The sequence below is a fragment of the Corvus moneduloides genome, chromosome 16, assembly GCF_009650955.1.
Source record: "Corvus moneduloides isolate bCorMon1 chromosome 16, bCorMon1.pri, whole genome shotgun sequence".
NCBI classification, from domain to species: domain Eukaryota; kingdom Metazoa; phylum Chordata; class Aves; order Passeriformes; family Corvidae; genus Corvus; species Corvus moneduloides.
In genome coordinates this window covers 3,714,499-3,727,426 of record NC_045491.1, presented here as the reverse complement: position 1 = coordinate 3,727,426, position 12,928 = coordinate 3,714,499, and the positions used below count along the sequence as shown (strand labels likewise).

General features: G+C 48.2%; 1 protein-coding gene across 3 annotated transcripts; it reads right to left on the bottom strand.

The window, feature by feature from the left end:
* Window positions 1-2,956: 2,956 nt before the first annotated feature.
* LOC116452027 (cytochrome P450 2W1-like) lies at window positions 2,957-12,580 on the bottom strand. 3 transcript variants are annotated; one of them, XM_032126115.1, is made up of 9 exons: window positions 11,949-12,574; window positions 10,173-10,335; window positions 8,154-8,303; window positions 7,905-8,062; window positions 7,328-7,501; window positions 6,196-6,337; window positions 5,625-5,809; window positions 4,986-5,127; window positions 2,957-4,377 (listed from the first exon to the last, which is right to left on the bottom strand). In XM_032126115.1, the coding sequence occupies exons 1-9, from the start codon at window positions 12,144-12,146 to the stop codon at window positions 4,187-4,189; spliced, it is 1,503 nt and encodes a 500-aa protein (XP_031982006.1). In that variant the 5' UTR covers window positions 12,147-12,574; the 3' UTR covers window positions 2,957-4,186. The 3 variants fall into 3 exon arrangements, with proteins under 3 accessions (XP_031982006.1, XP_031982008.1, XP_031982007.1); XM_032126116.1 differs by having other exon boundaries at window positions 4,292-4,377; window positions 4,986-5,096; window positions 11,949-12,580; XM_032126117.1 differs by lacking the exon at window positions 11,949-12,574 and having other exon boundaries at window positions 10,268-10,335.
* Window positions 12,581-12,928: the final 348 nt, after the last annotated feature.

The window sequence follows — 12,928 nt, the reverse complement described above, 5'->3', positions numbered from 1 at the left end:
CCTTCATATATCCCTAATAAGAGGAATACATGTTTTCTTTATGCAGATCATGATGCCCCTGCGCTCGCCCTGCTCATGGCTGGCACTCAGACAACATCCTCAACATTGCAATGGGGCCATCCTGCTGCTGCTGAAGGACCCTAAGAATCAAAGTAAGGCTTTGCTTTGCTTACACAGTGTGCTGAAGTATTCCACAGTGACTTTGTAAGTGATGCTCACCTGGAAAAGCTTCATAGCCTCTCATGTGTGCCAGAGCATCCAAAATCTGGATGCTGTCCACCTCCATCCAAGCACTGAATGCTGCCACTCAAGATCAAAGCACCTGAGAGGTTGTTCTCTACCTGCCCCAGGGGCTGCAGACCTCCTGTCCCGGGGTATTCCAAGCAGCATTCAGCAGGAACTGGGATTTGCAGGTGTTTTACCACTGGAGCTCTGTGCCCTTCCTTTGCTCTGCAGGAAAGGTTAACACAGACTGAGTTCTTGGCCCTGGCTGCTTCCCTACCTTTGAGGACTGGGAAAAGCTGTCATTTCCCAATGCAGTGATCTGTGAGGTGTGGAGATTTGTCACTCTCCTGCCACACATTCCCTGGTGCACCTCAGCTGACACCCCTTTACAGGCTGCTTCACCCCCAGGGCACTTGCTGCTCTCCAGGTGAAGGGGGTGCAGCACAGGACTGGGTGAGCCTCAAGCACAGGGCTTTTGGGGGGAAGAGCCAGTTCCCTAATCCCTCATCTCCTACACATTCAGTCCAATGCCAGTGTGACTTCAGGGCTAGGCACACAACTTCCCTTTTCCCATAGCTCAGTCTTCATAACCTGGAGTCTGTTCCTTGTTCTCGTCACTCCCTGCTGTCCATGCCCTGCAGAGCAGTGCTGCTCCTGAGCTACCAGGACATTGTCTCTGCCTTGCTGGAGGCCAGCAGAGAGCAGCTGGGCAGCAAGGGAGCCTGGCCCACGTCTTTCCTCTGCTTCATCACTGGGGAACAGCCAACAACTGTTGTGGCTTAATCACAGAATTGGTTTGGTTGGAAAAGACCTTCAAGATAATCAAATCTAACCATCAACCCCAGCACCACCACCATGTTCCCCACTAAGCCATGTCCTCAAGTGCTGTATCCATGTGGGTTTTGAACACTCCATCACACCTCTGGGTTTCCACCTCCCTGCTGGGTTAGGGCCAGATCACATATTAGTCAGTAATTCCAGTGAACTGGGTATCTTCACTAATGAAGGGTCTTACTGGCGTGTGTGAGCCCAGGAATTAGTTCTTCAGAGGAACAAGTTGGCTGCCAGACACAGCCCCCAGGGAGGAATGCTGAGTGGGCAAGCCAGGAGCTTGCGACATCCACACATGCTACAGCCGAGCGTGGCTGTGCTGCGGGGAGCAGCAGGGATCCCTCTGCTCACCCTTGTGCTGCCAGACAGAACGGGGGAAATGGGAGATGCCAGATGAATTTAACCCCAGCCAGCACCTGCACACCACCTGATTCTTCCAGGTTATTGGGAAATGAGTGTCTTTGCGCCCAGCCGTGCAGCAGGTGAATGCAGGTGGACTGAAGGGGGGGCATAAACCCTAAAGGCTTAGTTCTGACTCCTTCCCCAGCCCAAATTTGTGCTGGCAGGGTGTTTTAGCCCAGCAAGGACCACAGGGCTGGGCCGGCTGGGACTCGGAGGGATCGTGGTGCCATCTCGTGGCAAAAATAAAGTAGACATTGGATTGTGTGCAATGCTCGTTGCTCTGGCCAGTGCAGAGGAGCTGCAGGTGGAGTCGCTGCAATCCTTGTCCCTGGTCCTTGCCCCTCTCAGGGCAGGAGCCCCTGGTCTCAGCACCACACAGCCCTGGGGGTTGCTGGCTGGGCCGTGGGACAGTGCCACAAAATGAGTTGGTGTTGTTCAGATCTGACTCTAAACATCCAGGTACCTGTCCTGCCTCAAGGTGTTTGCCTTCAATCCAGCTGAGAGTTGCAAGGCACAAACATGTTTTGCAGCTCCAGGGAAGACCCTCAGGGCCACTGAGGAATGTGGAAATGGTATTTCCACCACTGAGAGCCAATGTTTTCTGCTAGATAAATAGATAGCTGAGTCATAATCAATGTTCTGCCATCGCTTGGCTGAGCAAATAAATGGGAGAGAGGTACTTTATTTCGTGGAGATATGTTCAGCTGTGTAATTCAGTGTGCTGGGGAGGGATCACTTCTATCCATCTGCTGACACAGGCATAAGTAGGATGCATTTTTCAAAGGAATCAAAGGAACCTGCTTTCCTTGGATGTTTGCAGCTCTGAAGGCTGCTGTGCCGTGGAGGAAGGGATCCATCTCTCTACTTGAAAGCTGAGGACCTGAGAGCCCACGGCAAGGGGCAGGTCTGAGGTTCCACCAGTGAATCCTGCAGAGTTGAGCCCAGCCCACTGTTGTCCCCTAGAGCACTACATTGCTGCCTTACCTGTCTTTCGAGGTCACACTATTTTCGGAGGGGTTAAAACAGGAACAGTCCTGACCTTTCTGAAGCCAAAGGCAAAAGTCTTTTTTTTATTATTTCAGCAAGACCAAAACTTCCTTCACAGGGTTTATATGCGGTTTGCTGCCCAGTTGCTTTACCTGTCTCTCCTTGCCTTCCCATCCAAAGCACTGAGCAGAGGGCCAGCACCAGCATCAGTGAGGCTGTGGTGGCAACCTTTGGTTCAGCCTCTGCAAGCAAGAGGCATAGAAGTGAAGAACTGAGGCTGTCCCCAGGGCTGACTCACAGCCCATAGCTGAGCAATTTGCCCTGATGAAACCACCCTGCAGCTATGGAGGGTGTCTTGTTGAGCTGGTGTTCACTAGGATGAGCATATGCAGAACTTCTCAGCCATGGGATACATCTAACATTTTATTTGTTGTCACTCTGGGCTCAGGACCAACCTTTCATGGTGTTTGCATTTCTGTGTACTGCAAAGTTGGGTGCCAGGCATAGGAAATGTAATGAGGACATGGGATCAAAACTTTATTGGCTTCCCATGAAGGGGAAACAAAGAGTATGATAAAACACATAAGAAAATGCATGTGGAGGAGTGGGAAGTCACAGGCAGATAAATGAATGGGAAGCTGCCTGAGCCATATGTCAGCTCGAGTAAGGTTGTGGAATATAATGGAATGTGACTGCCACAGAGAGAAACAACAGCCAGGCTGAGCTACAGAGGAAAGGAAGCCAACCCAAACCAGGTCTCGTTTAATCCCCGATCCCAATTCTCTGTGCATGTGTGTGTGTGCAAAACAAGCCCTGTGAAATGAGATGGCGTTTGCAGGGGAATTGCACGGCTGGTTCCAAAGGCCAGACCATCCCAGACACCGGAATGACTGCTGATGTGGGCTCTTAACATTAACCAGGATAGCTGAAGAGAGAGAACAGTCTTTGCTGCTATTAACAAGGTCAGGAAGGACAGAGATGCGTAAAACTAGCAGTGGGTGTAGTTTATTTTTCTGTGTCATTAGCCTTTTATGACTGGATGCTGGTGCAAATCTCACGTGGCCTCATGATTTAAATTGCAAACTTCGGAATGTAGCTCCTGTTTCATTCAGACTGGGGAGCAGTGTTGAGCTTGGTAGCAGCACTTGCTTATCTGAATGGGTTTGCAGACCCTGGGGCATCTTCCAGGACACTGTTCCAAGGCAGGAATAACTTAGTCCTCAAATCACATGAACCAATCTGTTTTTTCACTCTTGGTGTTTGACTTGGCTGCCTGGTAGGTGAAATCCTGATAGGATTTTGGTGTGAGATGTGGGAAAGCTCAGGAGGTACCTATGGATGGCTCAAGCAGTGTCTTTCTGTGGCTTCCAGCAAACTGTGGTTTGTTCTTCCTCAGGATTCTGGGCAGATTTCTGTGACGTGGTGAACCTTGGGAGCCTGGGTGTTGCCCCTACTGCTCATGGGCTGCATCCCCTCCACCAGACCAGCAGCTTGGTCCCTTCATCAGCTCCATGCACGGTCTGTCTTGAGAAGTGGGGTGTGATTGTCAGCACCATGGTTTGTGTTTGCATCTCCCCCACAGCACGGGAGCACAGAGCAGCCTGTGGGGGGCATGGAGCAGTGGAGGGGGAGTGGATGGAGACAGTGGGAAGGGGATGTGGTGGTGAGGCAGCATGGGGGGATGGTGAGTTGGAGCAAAGTTGGGGTCTGGGACCCCCAAAGCTCTTGGATGAGGCCGTGGTTATTCCCGCAGGACAGCACAGGTGGCCTGAGGCTGAGGCCGTAGTGTGAAAGTCGTTTGGGGGACAGTGAGGTCCAAGTCAGACTCTGAAACTCCCGGCTGGGGTCGGAAAGTGAATGTTTGGAGCAACCCTACAAAGAAGACAAACAGCTCCATCTTGGCCAGGCTTTCTCCGATGCAGTTCCGCCGCCCTGCAGGTGAAAGCAGAGTGTTTTACCTGATGGAAAACCCGACTGGAATGTTTGCCATGCACACGTTAGCGTCCGAGATGCTGCAGTGGGAGCAGGAGGGAAACCTTGAAATGCACTAAAGCATTTTGGAGTAGAGGGGCCTGTGTTGCTAAAGGCTCCTGCCTGGTCTCTTTTGTCACAGCCACAGCCATCTTACAGGGTTATTACACATTTGTGGTGTGCCCTCTCCTCTCCTTAGCTCTTCCAACCCTCTCAGCATCTTTAACCCTTTCTTTGGAAAAGCAGCCTGATCGAAGAATGCCACCTTCTTCCAAAGTGGAATGGTTTGAAACTCACTTTTCCTGTGGAATTTATCCTCACATCCCACTTTAAGAAAAGAGTGTGTTTCTTCTTTACCACCCTTCTTTGTGCTATATTTAGCAGTGGGAGAGCTGTGCTCTGAGAGCAGCCATTTGCCCAGATGCAGAATAATTGATTCCATTCTGTTTTCTGGTTGCTTATTGACGGAGTTAGGGGCAGTATTTAGACATGAAGACCTCATTAGTGTGTATTGTAATGAAATGGCCCTGCCATAGCCCCAGCTCTGTGCAGAGCAGCCTTTTAGTTACCTGTGGAGAAGGGCAGGAAAGCTCCTTTCTTTACAAAATTCCCTTCAGCATCAAGAAAGTGGTTGGGGTTGAACTGATGTGGTGTCTCCCATTGTGTCTTATCCAGCAGCACTGAGGTAAGTGATGGGATTACAATTATACCCTGGAAGAAAAGTACATGAAGGCACAAAAGATAGCAAAGTGCTCTGTTTTGGTTCATTTTCTCACACAGACTTTGGTGTCCTAGGAGATTTGCTCTACCTGGGGTAGGTGGAGACCACGAGGGTTTTATCCCATCAGCCAGTGGAGAGACATCAATGAGACTGTCCCACCAGTGCCAAGGATCAGAGCCAAACCCCACATGGTGCTGTGGAAACCTCAAGTGGAAGGCAAGATCCTGCAAGTTCTCTGGCAGATACTTCACTGTATCTTGCTGCAGATGGCAGCAAGGAGGTAAACCAGGGTTGTCATGGAGTGGGGAAGTCCTGAGCATGAGAGGGACTGGATTGAGTCCTGTGGCACACTCCGAGCTCAGTACAGGAACTCTTCTGGGCATGATTTTGGGCTCTGTCCAGTAATTCCCTCTAAAGAAACCATCCTCCAGTGGCACTGGTGAATCTGGGGAGGGTGGTGGATTCCTGGGAGGGAGCAGTCACCTACCTTGGGAAGGAAGTAGCCCCTGAAGTGGGTGTCCACAGCAGTGCAGCGGGGCACGTGTGGCAGGAGGGTGATGAACCTCTGCACCTCGTGCAGCACCGCGTTGGTGTAGGGCATGTTCTTCCTGTCCTCGTATGTGGCCCAGCTCCCCGCTTTCACCGTTCTCCCAATCTCCTCCTGGACCTTTTCTGGAAGGAACAAACGAAAGGGATGTGTCCCAGCAAGGAAGCCAACTCCCTCCTTGGATTTGGTTTGGGGGAAAAAAACCCATTTTTTTCCAGAGTTTGAAGAGAGAGAGGATTCTTAAAGCAGCAGTGTGGATATGTTTAATTCAGGCATGTAGGTGGGTTGTTTTCTCAGCATCGTACTGGATTTCCACTCATCCTCTCTCCTAGCAAGTCAAAGGGACTATTTTACTGTGACTTTGATCAGCACCTAGGTACATTAGGGATTCATCACAGTGAAGGGACAGGATTCAGCTCTTAAGTCAAAAGAGCTTCTGTGGATCTGAGGCCAGGCCTCTCCCTTCCCCATTTCAGCCTTGCCATGGATGGAGTAGGTAAAAGCTGCTCACTTTGAATCTCTGGGTATTTCATCATGAGCAGGATGGACCACTGGAGTGTGGTGGCAATGGTCTCTGTTCCGGCCATGACCAGGTCAAGTATGGATGCCATTAAGTTGTCGTCATGGAAAAGGCTGTCTTTCTTGTTCTTCTCCTTGAAAAACACGAGATGTAAGAGGAGTCATAAAACCATCAGTCTGAGTATTCAGCAAGCTCAGGAAACACTGCATAACCCAAAGCACTGCTGGCTGTGGTCTCGTGTTTGTGACCTGGGTGATAAAATAGACCTGATCTTGAATGCACAGCATCCCCCAGAGACAGAGCACCACAGGTGGAAGGTCTGGAGTGGAGTTTTGGTTCAACACCCATGTCCCCTGGAAGCAGGCTGAAACCCAGAGCCAGGTGCTGTTCACAGACTCAGCCTCACAGGTTTGGAAAGTGCCTGGTCTCTGCCCTGTACAGAGTAGATTCAGCTAATCCTACCTCTGAGGGACTCCTGCCCAAGGCCAGGTTTGAATCCCCCACAATGCTCAAAATCACCTTTCAGGCCATTTCTGCCTGGGCTTTAGAATTGTGCTAACTCCTCCTCCACACAGCTGAGTAGAATACTTAGTGCCTAAGGTCAGCCTGGATCCAGCTGGAAAGAAGAAAAAGCTCAGAGCCCAAATATTTTGTGTTGAATGAAATCAACTGATGTGTGAAACTGCCAGGCCTCTACTAAGTAAGATGCAGGGCAAGGTTAGGGCTTGTACTGATGATTTGTCGTTCAAGTACTTACTTTAAGGGGATCATTCATCTTGATGGAGCAACAGTATCAATGATTAATTGATTTGTTTTCATAAAAAGAAAGGCAGAGTCAGCTTTCATGTGAATTCAGGCATTTTCTACTAGGAGCAAGTAGGTGATCTCACATTATTAGTGCTGCTATTTCAGGAGTGGATGAGAGTACCTTTTGTATCTTAATTTTGATAGAAAAATGTACCAATTGTAAGAGGCTAGCATCTGATTTAAATACCACTGGAATAACAGCATGGATTTCAAAAGATTTACATGACATGACTGGAATCAAGACTCAGCAACTGTTTCAGCTAGAAAATCCAAAGGAAACACTGCAAACAGCCAACAGAGCTAAGCAGTCCAATACCTCTTGTTGCTTGAATATCAGTGCATCGATGTAGCTCCTCACACTGTTCTCGTTGATGTCCTCCCTGCTCGCCTTCATGTATTGCCTTAAAATGACACGCACATCTTCGATTTTCTTGAGCATAATCTTGTGGGTTTTGAAAAGAAATCCAAGGAACGGGTAGAAATTGAAATACTAATGAGAAATTAAAGAAGAGAAGCGTTAGGCCTGCAGAAATATCACACAGAATCACCTTGGCACATGCTGAAACAGCTTTTTCCTAAGGCACAACATATCAGTTGAGTTTTGTCTTTAGTAGCAATATCTCAGCATCCCAGGGACTTCCTGGGCAGATTTTCATAAGCTGAAATAGCCATAGTTCAGTTTTTATTTCAGCTCCACACAAATGTGCAGGTTGGTCAAAAGGAAAGTAGGCAAGGGGAGATTTTGGTGACCAAAGTGGCACGCGGAGAACTGTCACGTTTTAGGTGTGGTGGCTGGTTCTGAATATTTGAAAGCTGCTGAAGTCAATCCTATGGTCGGTGTGGCTCACATGCCAGTGTAAAAAAATTGTTTATCTGTGGGACAGGCTACTTACGTTTAAATATGGGGATCCGAGAAGAATCATAATTTCATCTATGAGTCTTAAGAGAGTGAGAAACGTTGGGTCCTTGTAGTCAAACCTGTCCCCAAAGAGCATGACGAAGGTGACGTTGATGGGAGCGCAGTTGAAGGATGGCAGGCTGAAAGGTTCCCCTGCAGCAGGAGCAGGATGGGAAAGCTGTGAGCCATGGAGCAGCTGTGACACACACGAGGCTGGACAGCCCCAGGATTGTCCCCAACTCACCTTTGAAGGATTTGATCATCTCGATGAGGAAGTGGAGCTCCTCGAAGATTCTGCCTTCTATCATTTGTTTCCCCATGCCGAGGTTGCGCATGCTGGACACGGTGAACCTCCGCGTTGTCCTCCACAGCTCCCCGATGGAGAAGAACAGACCTGGGGAGCCCGTGAGAAATGTGCTGGGTTCAGGCACGGAGGAGCCCCCCACACCAAACCACACAGGGCACTGGGTGAGCAGGGAGCTCCACAGGTGTTTCTGCTGCCTGTTTTCCCATGGATTTAGGGGCTAAAGGTCTCCCCTTTCTGTGCGTCTCGTCCCTGTATCCTCTCAGCTCCACTCTCCCCATCTCACTGAGCCTGTAGTTTGGGAAAAGCAAGCTCCCTCCCAGCCCAGTTACCCCAGCCCTCTCCTGAGTGGCAGATGGGCAGCTGTGGCTTTCAGATCAGTATGGCTTGGCTGTAGAGCTGGGGGAGGTGTTGGTCTGAGTCAATCACAGGACATTTTTGACTCCATTGATTGCAAGTCTAGGGCCTCAAGCACCTTGTATCTCTGAAGCTTCTCCCTTCATCCTATTCCAGTCATAAAGGTAATTTATCTGTGTGGGATGGGATAATTCAGTCTCCTCAACCCTAAATGGTTTTATTGAGATTCCCAGTAGTGCTGTATTTTTAGCAGTGGTGAAAATACTGACATTTTTGTGGAGGTTTCTGAGCTCATGCCTCGATGATCTCTAGCACCTCCAAGCAGGGATGGCTATTTCATCCCATCAGAGTGCTGTAAAGAAAAAACTGAGTCAATAATCCAAAAACTACCTCAGATTATGGTCAGTTGAAAAGCTGTATACCAGCACTTCGCATCTTCATCGTGGCTGTGAGGCTTTTAAATATGTCTGCTTTTCTGTTTAAAGCAGTGTAGTTTTAATTTGGATAGCAAAACCTTTTGCTCTAAAAATGTCGAAGCAAATTTCTAAACTTCAATTTCTAATTTTTCTTTAATTTATGCAATTTCATCTGGATCATTCCTTTTCTGAGACCATCTTCACAGCCAACAAAATGGCTTTTTCTGAAGAAAAAATGTTTCACGGGAAAATTTGTGACCATTGTTGCTTAACAGCCCTTGAGAACTTCCATCTTTGGGTCACCTCTGGTGCCTCAGACTCGGGTTGAGAAGGTAACTGTGAAAGGACTTATGGTGCAATACTGATAGTCTCCCACAGGGATGTTTTACATGTAAATTAGCTCAAAAAAATACCTTTCTTCCCACTGATTCCTTTTATTTGTGTAGCGATAGATTCACCTATTGATATTATGGCTGGGTAATTTAGTTTCTAATTCCAATCCCAGCTTCAGCCTGTGACCAGCATATAAAGCTGCCTTTTGGTTCTCAAAGCTAAAGCCTCAGATGAAGCAGAGGATGGACAAAGCTAAAAGTGCTCTGAAATAGTCAGGGGTGGAAAGTTACCTTGGCAAAACTATGGGATTGTTTGTGGGGGTAAATTTCCAGCCTCAGCCTCTTGCTTCTGCCTGAACCTGTTTCAGGCTGGTCAACCTAAGAACCTTTGTGGGGAGGCAAAGGTGTGGGAACTGACATGACAAAGGCAATGGGAGAAAGGCAAAAACCCAACAGCTCTGAACAGCCAAGCCAGGTAGTCCAAAGTCTCCTGGAAACGTGTGGAGGGTTCATAAACACGGTGGTGACAGCGAGCCGCTTGCACCAACATCTCACAGAGATTAACCCCACAATTACCACAGTGCCTTTAAAAATCCCACCCCTCCCACCCTTCAGCTTTTAGGATATGGATGGGCTGCAAGTGCATCAGCAAAAATGATGGAAAGCCAGGAGTCATTGCGTGCAAGGAAAGCCAAATATTTTCTGTTGGCTTGGCTTCAGAAGGGCCCAAGGGGGATGTTTAAAAGCTGGGCTCAGGGGACGCACAGTTAGGCTGTATTTCATCACCATCATCATCATGGGCACTAAGCAGCAGTGTCGTCCCTCCCACCCACCCCCACTCATTGCTCTAGTACCGTTTCTGTTCTGAATTTGGTCAAATATTGGGATGGATGGTCTGTCTACAAACTCCTCTGTGTAGTTCACAAGCGCCTCCCGCACAACTTCGTACCCGGTCAGGACCACAACTTTCTGGAACCCAAAGTGGAGGGTGAAGATGGGGCCATATTTTTCTGCAAGCTGAAAAAAGAGGTGAGCTGTGATGATCAGGAAGGGAGGAAACCTGCATGGAACAGCTCTTGCTTTCTGAAAGGACATTTTTCATTGTAGATCCTGCTGGGAATGGCTGCAGAGCCACTACCTGCAGAAGGACGCCTGTGAGCCAGAGCTCATCATGGTCAAACATTTTGTACAGATGCCTCACTGTCATCTGTATGGAATTCAGGCTTCTTGCTATGAAAGAGCCCCCACCCCATCAGTGCATCACTAATCTGTTTTTCCTGTTAAGGAGAAAATAAATGGAAACCAAAAAACCCACCCAGAGTTAAAGACTAGACCTCAAATGGCAACAAAAGTTGGCAAACCAGAGATAGACCAAAGAAGAGAAGGCCGTTCAGTGCAAAATGATGCTGTCACAGAGGAAAGCTTTGGTCTGATGCTCCTGATGTCCTAAAGCACTCCTGCATCCTGCTACCAGAGCAGAGGAGCAGTGCATCTTTCACAGGACAAAGGGGGCACCCAGCAGTACCCACCCAACAAACCCCAGCTGGTGCCAGCTGCTTAGTGCAAACACCACTTTTTGCTCTGCGTGGGGTGAGATGGAGGGATAACCCCTCTGGAGTAATCCCAAAGCAAAGGCAAACATAGGCAACACCAAACTCAGCCTAGCAAGGGACAGAAGCACGCGGAGGTAATTCCAAAGCGCCGTTCAGAGGCTGCAGCCGCGTCTGCCCAGCCCTGCTGGGTAAACTGACCCCAACCCTGACACTGCCCGTAACAGCTCCAGGTGCTGGAGCCTCACCCCATGGCAGCAGAAAGCCCCAGCAGCTTCTCCCGCAGCACAGCCCGTGTTTGCTGAGCGCTGGGGTCACAGGAGCCGTGTGGACAGCCGGCTGTGACCCCCGCTGCCTGTTTGCTCACTCTCTCCGTGACCCCGGTGTGGGTCAGCCCCAAGGGAGCCATCTCCAAAGCCAGGTGGGAATGCCCGGCAGCCCCAGGAACAGCCTCGTCCTGCACACAAGGACAGTTTACCACCGTGAGTGGGGTAAGTTGTCTTAATTACAGGTTAGGGGAAGAGCTCACAGGTTTTTCCCTCTGGTTCCTTAGCACAGCCTTCCCATCTCTCTCTTGCACTGCCTTCTAGACTTTAATGCGTATCCCATTCATCCAGAGAGAAAGGGATTTTGCAACGGAGCATCTGGATTTGGCCCTCTCCGCGGCAGTTTTGGGGTCACTGCATTGTGGAATTCCTCTTGCCAGATCTCTGGGGCATAGAGGAGGGAAGCAATTTAATTCATGTTAGTTATATCCTAATGCTTTAAAAGATTTCTGGGTGTCCAAGCTGTCAAATTAATATTTCAAATCCCACAAGCATTATAGACTTCCTGTACATCATCACAATTACATGAAGAAATCCCATATTACCCAGAGGTCTTTCTTTAATGGTTGATTGCTCCTAAATTACATTGCATCAACACAGACATTGACTAGAAGAAGCCCAGAAAGATATTATAAAGCTATTTTCACACCTTTACAATTTAGTTTGAATTTAAAAAGACAGAAAGTTCTCACTGATACATCCCAGGCAGCTTTAAAATCTATGAGGGTCTGGGTTAGGGGTTTTTTTTTCCTACCTTCATTAGTGATTTATCTTGCCTTCTAAGATCCACCAAGTGCAGGTTACCAATGATCGGAAGAGGAGTTGGACCAGGAGGTAATTTAAAAGCTGAATTTTTATAGCCAGTTGAAAAATAGACTACAGCTAATAATACTGCTGCACACAGCAGACAAACTAATGCAGGATCAGAGAGAAATGAAATTAAAAAAGACATTTTTTTTTAGTAATAATCTGGTTTTTGGGGTTAGAAGCAATAAAAATGCAGTGGCACTGTTCAGTTTCTGCCAGCTGGCTTTCTGTTTGCTCTCTGCAATTGCTACAAGCACTCAATTCTTATTAAGGTTTGTAGAGTACCTAAATAAATACTGCATACTCCACCCTCTTTAAACACCTCAGAGAATGTGGTCTAAGCAGTTTGCAAAGCCTGTCCAGAAGTAAAGAGAGTTTCAAATTACAAACCCATGCATGTGTGTGCAAGAACATATACATGGGAAAAGGTGCTTGGCATTCCTCTGTAACCTCCTCCTCCCTGAGACCTCAAGGTCCTTCATTAGCGGTACTATGACCCTCCAAACACTCTGCTGACACAGGGAAATGAAAAGGCTCTTGGAATCCTATCAGAACCTTCAGGTTTAGGTAGGATTTGAGATCTCTGTGTTACTAGAGAGAAAAATCAGTATAGTTACAGGAGACTTTCGCTTTCTTGATGTCAAGTGGAGATCAAAGGTCGTTAATAATGGTAAAGCCCAACTATCCCTGGGGGGTTGTAGCCCATAAACTTCTTCATAAAGTCAGCTCTGAACTGCCTGGGGGGGATGTGAGTTCAGACTTTGTGTCTGAGGTAGAAGACATGTAATAGCTAGCCATGGAAAATTAGCTTGGATCAAGTGATCATGAGTGGATTCATGAGTGCAATGGAAAGACAAAATTAGATTTGAAGCTTCTGTGAGGACTCGTCATTTTGCAAGGGCAGCTTCTAAGAGATAGAAGGAAGAA

Excerpts from the sequence above, each read along its gene's own strand:
- LOC116452027 (XM_032126115.1), bottom strand. The coding sequence starts at position 12,146 with ATGTCTTTTTTAATTTCATTTCTCTCTGATCCTGCATTAGTTTGTCTG. Across the intron at positions 10,336-11,948 it reads AAGATAAATCACTAATGAAG|CTTGCAGAAAAATATGGCCC; the intron begins GTAGGAAAAAAA and ends CTCTTTTTTCAG. Across the intron at positions 4,378-4,985 it reads TTTCCTGCCCTTCTCCACAG|GGCGGCGGAACTGCATCGGA; the intron begins GTAACTAAAAGG and ends TTTCACCTGCAG.